The sequence below is a fragment of the Salvia hispanica genome, chromosome 5, assembly GCF_029641045.1.
Source record: "Salvia hispanica isolate PSC_SH4W2 chromosome 5, Shi_PSC_v1, whole genome shotgun sequence".
NCBI lineage: Eukaryota > Viridiplantae > Streptophyta > Magnoliopsida > Lamiales > Lamiaceae > Salvia > Salvia hispanica.
In genome coordinates, this window is record NC_142696.1 from 29,800,465 (window position 1) to 29,811,493 (window position 11,029).

At 38.1% G+C, this 11,029-nt stretch overlaps 1 protein-coding gene across 1 annotated transcript; it reads right to left on the reverse strand.

Annotated features, from left to right (window-relative positions):
• Positions 1-6,892: 6,892 nt before the first annotated feature.
• LOC125191332 (uncharacterized) lies at positions 6,893-8,085 on the reverse strand. The gene is made up of 2 exons (XM_048088871.2): positions 7,146-8,085; positions 6,893-7,071 (listed from the first exon to the last, which is right to left on the reverse strand). The coding sequence occupies exon 1, from the start codon at positions 8,051-8,053 to the stop codon at positions 7,148-7,150; it is 906 nt and encodes a 301-aa protein (XP_047944828.1). The 5' UTR covers positions 8,054-8,085; the 3' UTR covers positions 6,893-7,071; positions 7,146-7,147.
• Between the last annotated feature and the right edge of the window lie 2,944 nt (positions 8,086-11,029).

Below are 11,029 nucleotides of genomic sequence, written 5' to 3' on the forward strand. Positions count from 1 at the left end.
GTCATAACAAACTGGTATCTAGAGTCTTGGTTTTCGAACTAGAGTTTTGAATTCCACTTCGAGGGTTTTGTCTGGTAAATTGAGATGTCCGCTCTGAACGTGAAGGTTGACAAATTCACCGGGAGAAATAGTTTTGGTTTATGGCAGATCAAGATGCGATCTCTGCTGAAGCAGCAGGGTTTGTGGGAGCCGCTCAAAACAAAGAAGGCTAGGGAGGATGATAAGGAGTGGACAACCTTATAACAAAAGGCCCACTCGACCATCATGTTGAGCCTGTCTGACGACGTTATCATCGAAGTTGCGGATCAGGAGACGGCTGCTGCTCTTTGGGCGAAGTTGGAGAGTCTATACATGACGAAGTCTCTAACCAACAAGTTGCTCTTGATGCAACGTTTGTTTCGGTTACGCATGCAGGAAGGTACGCCCCTTTGGGATCATCTGGAAAATTTGAATAAAATTTTGCTAGATTTGCGTAATGTTGAAGTTAAAAGTAGAAGACGAGGATGCTGCTTTAATTTTGCTTGTGTCTCTGCCTAAATCTTACGAAAATTTTGCTGAGTCTTTTATGACTGGCAAGGAAGCTCTTTCGTTGGAAGATGTTCGATCTGCTCTCCACATCAGAGAGGATCGTCAACAGACAACGAGTTCAGCCACAGAAGATCTGCCATCGGGATTATCTGTTACGGGTAAAGGATAGAAGAAATTCGGACAAAAGAAGCAGAACTCAAAAGGTCCTAAAAGCCCTAAGCCAGATGACATCTGCAGATATTGTAAAGAACTAGGGCATTGGAAGGCTGATTGTCCAAGGATAAAAATGAAATTGGGCAAGAAGGAAGATGCTCAGGGTTCTGCGACTGTGGCAGAAGCTGATGACACAAATTCGGAAGAAGAATTGACCTTGGTTGCGGATGAACAACCGCATTGTAATGATGTGTAGATTTTGGATTCTGGAGCGTCATATCATCTCTGTCCTCACATGGAGTATTTCAACACTTATGAGCAGATAGATGGAGGCAATGTTACCATGGCCAACAATGCTGTCTGCAAGGTGGTTGGCATCGGCTCAATCAGGATTAGGACTCATGATGGGGTCTTCTGCACCTTGAACGATGTTAGGCATGTTCCACAGATGACGAAGAATCTGATATCCCTGAGTACATTTGATAGTAAAGGGTTCAGTTTCAAAGGTGAAGGTGGAGTAATGCGTATTTTGAGAGGTTCAAAGGTGGTTCTGACAGCTTTGAAACGGGGTACCTTGTATGTTCTGAGAGGTTCCATCGTGGAAAATTCTGATGATATTGCATCATCCGAGGTTGCAACCAAGGATATGACCAAGCTGTGGCATATGAGGCTCGGTCATATAGGAGAACGTGGCATGAGAATCATGTCGAATCGTGATTTTCTTTCGGGCCATAAGGTGCAGAAACTTGATTTATGCGAACACTGTGTGTTGGGGAAGCTTCATCGCAACAAGTTTCCAAAGAAAGGTGTTCATCGAACGAAGGGGACACTTGACTACATTCATATGGATTGTTGGGGTCCCTCACGTGTTGAATCTATTGGAGGACACAAGTATTTTGTGTCGATGATTGATGACTACTCGAGAATGACTTGGGTGTTTATGATGAAACATAAAGGTGAGGCATTCAAGAAGTTCAAAGAGTGGAAGACTCTAATTGAAAACCAGACTGGGAAGAAGATCAAGTGATTGAGAACAGATAACGGTCTGGAATTTTATTCGTCTGAGTTCGATGAGTTCTGTAGGAGTGATGGGATCGTTCGCCATCACACCGTTAGACATACACCACAACAGAATGGTGTGGCAGAACGCATGAATCAGACGTTGTTGGAGAGAGCAAGATGCATGCTCTTCCAAGCCGGTTTGACTAGGAAGTTTTAGGCAGAGGCAGTAAACACGACTTGTTATCAGATCAACCGTGGACCTCACACTGGCATTGACTGCAAGACACCGTACGAGGTATGGTCTGATTCACCTGCAGATTACTCTATGTTGAGAGTTTTTGGGAGTACTGTTTACTATCATGTGAGTGAAGGTAAATTGGAGCCAAGAGCTAAGAAGGGAGTATTTGTTGATTATGGAGATGGAGTTAAGGGGTACAGAATTTGGTCATCTTCAGAGAGTAGAATTATTCTCAGTCGGAATGTGGTGTTTGATGAAAATTCTATGCTTAACTCTACCGTGAAGTCTATTGCTACAGAGGATTTGGATGGTGTTGATGAACAGGTGGAGCTGCAAGGTACTCACGATGTGAGTGAATCACAACTCCAAGGTGGAGAAGATCAACACACTACTGTTGAAGCCGCTGATACTAGTTCGGATGTTCATCCACAAGCTCGTCAGAGAAGCATCGCTATTGACAGAGCCAGGAGGACAGATGTGAAGCCTCCGTTGAGGTATGGTTTTGAGGATATGATGACATATGCATTGCAGGTTGCCAATGAGGTCGAAGATGAGCTTTTGGCACATGAACCACCTATCTACAAGGAAGCTGTTTCGGGCACTGAGTGTGCCAAGTGGCTCGCTGCAATGGAAGAAGAGATAGAATCACTTTTTGAAGAACCTGACTTGGGAATTGGTTCCACGGCCTAAAGGGAGAAAGATTATCACTTGCAAATGGATTTTGAAGAAGAAGGAAAGCACTACACTAGATGAGGGCATTAGATACAAGGCTCGTCTAGTTGCAAGAGGGTTCACGCAGAAGGAGGGGGTTGATTATAATGAGATATTCTCACCAGTGGTCAGACACACTTCCATCAGAGTGTTACTTGCGATAGTTGCACATTATGATTTGGAGCTTGAGCAACTAGATGTGACGACGACTTTCCTACATGGATTGCTTGAGGAGGATATCTACATGACTCAACCAGAGGGATTTGTGGTTCCGGGCAAGGAGGATTATGTGTGCAAGTTTAAGAAGTCCTTATATGGACTAAAGCAATCTCCGAGGTAGTGGTATAAGAGGTTTGACAGTTACATGATCAAGCTGGGATTCATCAGGAGTCCGTATGATTGTTGTGTCTATCACAACAAAGCTGATGATGGTTCTATGGTCTATCTTGTTTTATATGTGGATGATGTGCTCATAGCTACGAAGTCGAAGTCTGAAGTACAAAAGTTGAAAGCTCATCTTAGTGCTGAGTTTGTTATGAAAGATTTGGGTGTTGCGAAGAAAATTCTAGGCAAGGAGATTTCTAGAGATAGAGAAAAGAAGAAGCTTTCTCTGTCACAGAAGAGCTACATTGAGAAGATTTTGTCAAGATTTGGCATGTCTGCATCTAAGGCTATTGATACTCCAAGTGCCACAAACATTCATTTGTCATCTGATCTTGCACCGAAATCCGAAGTTGAGGAGGAGTACATGTCCCGAGTCCCGTACTCTAATGCAGTAGGGAGTTTGATGTACACCATGGTCTGTACTAGGCCAGATATAGCGCATGCTGTCAGCGTTGTTAGCAGGTTCATGGGAAATCCTGGAAAGGAGCACTGGCAGGCTGTGAAGGGGATCTTTCGTTACTTGAGAGGTACGTCTGATGTTTGTCTCATTTATGGAGGTAATACTCAATGTTTAGTGACTGGTTATTCTGATTCTGAATACGGTGGAGATGTCGATAGTAGAAAATCTATGACCTGTTATGTTTTCACTCTTAGTGGTTCTGTTGTTAGTTGGAAAACAACTTTGCAGGACTTTGTCTACTACTGAAGCAGAGTATATGGCGTTGACAGAAGCTGCTAAAGAGGGAATATAGTTGCAAGGGTTAGTTGGTGATCTTGGTTTACATCATGATTAAGTTGTTCTGTTCTGTGACAGTCAGAGCGCTATTTGTTTAGCCAAGGATCAACCCCATCATGAGAGGACTAAGCATATTGATGTGAGGTATCATTTTCTAAGAGATGAGAAGAGAATTGAGGTGAAGAAAGTAGGTACTGCTGATAATCCTGCTGATATGTTCACCAAGTCGGTCCCGCAGAACAAGTTCCAACATTGTTTGGATTTGCTTAATGTCATGAGCTGTTAGTTGCCCGTGGAGGGCAAATCTGAGGCAAGAATGAAGAAGTTTGTTCGTCTGGTGTTATGATGATGCGTCTGCAAGGGAGAATTCAAGTCAAGGTGAAGATTTGTTAGTATGCCTTGAGTTTGTATAGGATTAGGTTTCCTAATTGGGATAAGATTATGTTTCCTAAGGCCCAGTCTGTCTTTTGTGTGCCTATTTATATGGGAGTAGAGCACATAATTCTGTGATCTGACGGATCCAATCTGTATCTGAAAATCGCAGTGATAATACAATTTGTTCTCCATTCTTGCCCGTGGACGTAGCCAACACAACGTTAGTGAACCACGTAAATACTGTGTCTATTTACGTTCTTTTGTTTCTCCATTCACAATAACAATTTTTAATAAGACAGAGAAAATACTATAGTAATTTGTACTTAAACTTGGTGACAAAATTTATCAAATACAGGGATAGAGTATGAATCGAAAATAAAACCAAGTCTTATATCAAAACTAAGGTCCATTGGTTACCCGCATTATTTACGCCATTTTATTCATTAAGGATATATTATTAGGTGACGTTTGTTTTCTAGATAAAATAATACCAATATATAATTTAGAATTGAGTTGTGAGATTATTTTAGTTGAAGAGAATTAACTATGACTAATTATTTTATGATTATTCATCTATGATTAAATTGTAGGATTGAATTTCATGAACCAAACACACTACATATTTAATCTCGGGATACAATCTTGCATATGCTTGCACGAAGAAATTTGTATATATCCTTAACGACTAACTATAATGCTCTTCATTGTATCGGTATCATGTCCTAGGTCAATGTATATAATGCCACAAATAATGCCAAAAAATGTACTAATGCTTTTGAATTTGCAAATAGTTGTTGTTTAAAGAAGTCTGTTATAGTAATTTAATGACCAAAGTGCAATATACAAAATGGGATAAGCGGTACTCTCTTCGTCCCATAAAAATATGTGCACTTTTAATTTTCGTTTGTCCTACAAAAATATGTGCATTTCATTATTGGAAAGTTATATCAATTTAATAATGTAAGTCCTACTATCCATCGGTACTACTTTAACTTTAACTATCATTCTCCTCATATCTCTTACTTTACCATATCATTCTCCCTATCTCTCTTACTTTACCAATTTTGTCTTAATTCACGTGCCACACTCATTGCCCATATTTTTATGGGACAGAGGGAGTATATAATTATCTAATAAGTGAAATGCGGGAGTATATAATTATCTAATAAGTGAAATGCACTACTCCTTTCGTCCGACAATATGAGTCATATTTAATGTGAGCACGAGTTTTAAAAAATGTAAAGGATAGTGAGTTAAAAAAGTTAGTGGATATGGGGTCCACTTCTATGCTAATGTGAATGAAGTGAGTTAGTGGAATGTGAGACAAATTTATTATTTGTAGTAAAAGTGAAATGTAACTCTTATTGTGGGACGGACCGAAATGACAAATATAACTCTTATTGTGGGACGGAGAGAATATATAATAATGAAAAAAATGCGTATTTTCAAATTACATATTTACATATAATACAATTGTTAGTCAGACCATTTTATTCCACAATATCCTATTAATGTGTAGATAATAATTAGTACAAAATAATTAAATCTCCACCATCTATTTTTAATTTAATCAGCCAGATTTTCCTTTAGTTTCGATATATATTTTACTTTAGCATTACCACTGAAGCGGTCCATTCATTTCATAGTAGTAGAGTCATTTTATTTTATTAGTAAAAAGTAACACATTTTCTTACTCTTACTTTTTCATCTCTTTTATTTTATTCCCTCTAATATTTCTATCTCCTACTTTATTATCTTTTTATTTTAATACATTACACACATTTTTCTTATTCTCTTTGACGAAAAGAAATGCTCACACTACTATGAAACAGAGGGAATGTAATTTCAGTCCATCCGTTCGCAAATAGGAGTCCTGTTTTTCCATTTTGGTCCGTCCGCGAATAGGAGTTCTGATTTATTATCACTATAAATAATAAAGAGACCCAATATTTCACCAACTCATTCCCCTCACAGATAATTTAAAACTAATATATATAAGTAGGACTCATATTCCACTAACTTTCTTCCATCTATTTTTTTTATGTAATATTTGTTAAAACTCGTGTCGGAATGGAATGAGACTCTTATTCATAGGCGGAGGGAGTAATTGAGAAAATATATAAATTAGAAAAGATAAAAGAGAACAAATAAAAAGTGTAATTTTTGGCACCACAAATTGTGTAAGGGGCAACGACAAAGTAAGTTCATATGGTAATAGCCCCCACTATGTCATGCATCCATGATCCATCTAATCTTTCCATTTCCACGTGTCGGGTTGTGATTGACAGCTGCTTTAATGAAGAATCCAATTACGATAACTCAGCCAAACAATTCACGTTGACCCAGTAATATATTTCAGAGCTTCACCACTAAAGATTTTTTTAAGAAATCAATACAAATAAATTTACAAATAAATATACTATTATGAGTTGCGTTATATTGCTAACTTTTTAAGTTGCTAATTGTGTTAACTTATCAACGTAGTATATTAAAAATGTCAATACAATGATATTAAAATATCAACACAATTTGAGAAAGTTAGTAATTAATTACACCTCAACCTCATGTACTGCTATTATAATTTAGTAATAATAATCTTAAATCAAATGGGACTATCTAGATAAATGAATTACAGATAAATTAGGAAGATTGTAAATAATTAATCGATAACATGTCCACTGGTCAGACCATTTTTTTATGCATGTTCCTCAAGCACAATACATTAATCTCATTCCCGAGAAATAATAAATAATTACAATTGAAAAGATTAAAACATCAATCTTCAATAATTGTTTCCTCGCCGTGGAACTAGTTTTACATAATGAAATGATGATGAACAATTGCAAATTAGTAAATAATTTAACAAGGAAAAGGCTAGAAATTGAGGAAATGGAATTGTGAATGTGACATCCTCTCATGTCCGATGCTTGAATTTTCCACAAATCTGCATCGCAAACAATACAACGCAAACATCATTAGAAAAACGTTTGGATCGAGTATTTGAATTAGTCTTCTTACGTTTAGAGGGAGCAAGTGTAGCCGGGTGGCGGGGTCTTGCCGCAGGTGACGAGGAGCTCGAGAGCTAAGGGAACGAAGATTTTGAGGTTGAGGGCCTTGAGCTTGAGGGTGGTGCAGAGGCAGGCAGCGGCTTCGATCTCGGCGAGGCCGGAGATGATGGGGCAGCACTCGTTCACGGCGGGGTCTCCCACCACTACGTGCACAAGCCCTCCTAGAAGGTCCACGCATGCTCCTAGCTTCAATGTGTCGATGGGACAGGTCTCTTCCTTACCTTTTTTCGGTGGCGGCGGGCATCCACTCTTGCCCTTTGGTGTCTCCGTTACCGGCGGCAGGGGCAGTTTGGGCACTGCAACCGGAGGCAGGGGCAATTTGGGGACCGCTACTGGAGGCAGGGGTAGTTTAGGGACAGCTACCGGTGGCACGGGCAGTTTAGGTACTGCTACCGGTGGTACGGGCAGTTTAGGTACTGCTACCGGTGGTACGGGCAGTTTAGGTACTGCTACCGGTGGCACGGGCAGCTTGGGGACTGCTACTGGTGGCACTGGCAGTTTAGGCACTGCGACAGGTGGTACGGGCAGCTTGGGGACTGCTACTGGTGGCACTGGCAGTTTAGGCACTGCGACAGGTGGTACGGGCAACTTGGGGACTGCTACTGGTGGCACGGGCAGTTTAGGGACTGCAACTGGTGGGACGGGCAGCTTGGGGACTGTGACAGGTGGGACGGGCAGTTTGGGCACTGCTACTGGTGGGACGGGCAGCTTGGGGACGTCGACGGGGGGCAGGGGCTGTTTGGGGTCGACGGCGGGGGTGGGTTGGGAGCAGGAACCACAGTCGGGTTGGAGGACGTCGGCGGAGGAAATGGAGAGGATGGAGAGGAGGAGGAGAGATAAGATCTTGAAGGAAGCCATGATTGGAGATGGGAGTTGGAGATGAGAGGAGTGGTGTGTTATATAGCAAACAGTGAGTGTTGGAAGAGTACAAACCCTAAAGGCATAGCATGTGAAGGCATAACCAACTGCCAAAATTTGCTAGTTGTCAACTACCATGCAAAATTGTGGGAATATCTTATGAGTTCATAAGATGTATTCACTATACTATGATTTGTTTATTTACCTATAGTTAAACACTATAGTTATAACTGTTTCAGGGATATTCTACAACTCTTGATTTAGGTTCGGAATATATGATCACACGATCTTGCCCTAAAGTGATCGAGTTTGTTTTAACTAGGCTAATGTTTAAGGTTTGTGATACGGACCAAACATGAGAACTCAACTAATTAAAAGACTAGCATATTAGGAGATATAACACATTTAACCTATATATATCCCGCACTAGTTGTTCTCATAACCAATGTGAGACATTGAGTCTGTAATAGTTTGAATCTCATTACTGTTTTTGCATGTGTATAGGTTTAAGCCCGTCACACTTAGTTATATGTAAGGCCACAATTGATGTACATGTGCTCAATTCAGTATATGAGTAGAAGTAGGGAATCCTAGCTACAACTTGATCAAATTAATATTAGTGCTTTGTACAAACCCTCTCAAAGAAAGAAACAGTAAAAGAAAAGGAAAAAGAAAATTGTACTAGACAATGTAGTAGTGATTGCTAGTGTATGATTTACATATAATTAACTTTACATTGCTAGAGTTTTTTTTGATTGTGGGTTGACCATTTCAACAAGCACTTAATCATATGAATTTTACTCATTTGAAACAGACATGATTCTTATTATCGAATGATAATTAGTTGAGATATGCTCTTTTTGTGCAAAATGACAATATTGATTGAGGGGTAAATGAAATGATTCCAGCATTTTATTTCTGAGCTTCTTAGTATCTATTTTTGTGTACCATATATATATAAAAGCAATCATATTTGTCTGATATGGATATACGTACATTCCATTCAGTTGGACATAATGCTCGGTTATTTCTAAATAGTGTTCTCTCTAACTTCATCTTCTCACATAGTACAACACCTTTGAAATGGATTGATATCTCAATTGACTCACTTAAATGACAAATACTATATAAATATGATTATACATGTACAAGACCTGGAATTTTTTTTAGATGAACTCTTCCTCGTAACTAGCTATATATGATTTCAAATGTGACTGATATTGATATAGTATTCCTCCGTCACAGAAGCTTCTTTTCAGCATGGAGAATAAGAAAAGTGCGTTAAGTGGATAGTGAATAAAGTAAAAGACATGCAGAGTAAATAAAGTACTAAGAGAGTGTGGTACTTTTTAACCAAAAATAGAAATGACTCAATTAAACTTGAAATTTCTCAAAATAGTAAAAATGACTCTATTAACATTGAACAGATGGTGTACTAATTACCGATAAATTAAGAGGACCCGAACTCGAAGCCGACACATGATATAAAAGTCACACTTCTTATGAATTAGAGTAATACTCCATCCGCCCGTGAATAAGAGTCTCATTTCTTTCCTGCACGGATTTTTAGAAATGTTAAGAAAAATGGGCGGAAGAAAGTTAGTGGAATGTGGGTCCCACTTGTATATATTAATTTTAAATAATATGTGAGTAGAATGAGATAGAATAATGTGAGACCTTTAAACCATTTATAATAATCATGAATGTGAGACCTTTATACCATTTATAGTAATTTTGGTCCAAAACATATGACCAAAATATGAATTTTGTCCAAAATATTCACTTTTTGAAAAACAGGTCCATAACAAATGAAAATGTTGGCAAAGTAGTCCCTTTTTTGACGGTTCCGTCAAAAAACTAACGGTCAACGCTAATTGCACAGTGGCATGATCGTTAGTTTTTTGACGGAACCGTAAAAAAGGACCACTTCGACAAGTATTTCATTTGTTATGGACCTGTTTTTCAAAAAGTGAATAGTTTGGACCAAATTCATATTTTGATCATGTATTTAGGACTAAAATTGTCCTTTTACTCTAAAAAAAATCTAGATCATCGTTAAGGCTGTAAAATAAATTAAAGGCGCGGTTAATGGAACATATATACCCTTAATTAATTAGAATGATTGGTTGACTTTGATAATTCAAATAATTGATGATATCAGTAGTTATTTTCTGTATTAAAACTAGAAAATAAAAAGGTGGGCAATTTGGGTAGGAAAAACAAAAGAAAATGATGAATGTTGATGGACACAAGTGCAATACAGAGAAACATGGATCATTGTTGTGCATGTGAGATTTGTTCTCTGCAATTCTTTTTTAAAGTGTTTGCACAAACCTACAAATATACACATACACTGCCAGCATTTTGATGTTTACATGCCATCACAAATAATTCCACTGCATCTATTTCCATCAATTTATTATCTTCGTTCATTTTATTATTTACCTTTTTTATTTTATTTTATTTTTGTAAGTTTTTTTTTAGAATAAATCAATTAAATGTATAACTCTCCATTTTGCATTACAGAAAAATATAAGCAATGTTTTTCAATTCATTTTTATGGTGGATGGTCCAAATTGCCACTTTAAATCAAATTTTTAATTGAACTTATTTAGGGGTGTGTAATTCGTAGTTGTGCTGCATTTTTTACACATAAAAATCAATTTTTTTTGTCGATAGTCGTTATTACCCAATCAAAACAAAATCGATTACAAGATTAGTGAGTTCCATAATTTACAGGCACTCTACACAGTTTTTTCTATTTTCCACTTTTTCTCTTTTAGAATTTCTCTCAACTATTTTGTGTATTAAATTTATGTGCTTAAAAATTAAGTGATCGGTTATAGATTTGAATATATATATATAGGGATGTACTAAGATAACAATCCTCTTTATTGTAACATCATACCACCATTTTAGGACATTGGATTTAAAAATCGTGTGCCTGTTATGCTGCCACGTGTAAAAACACGGAGG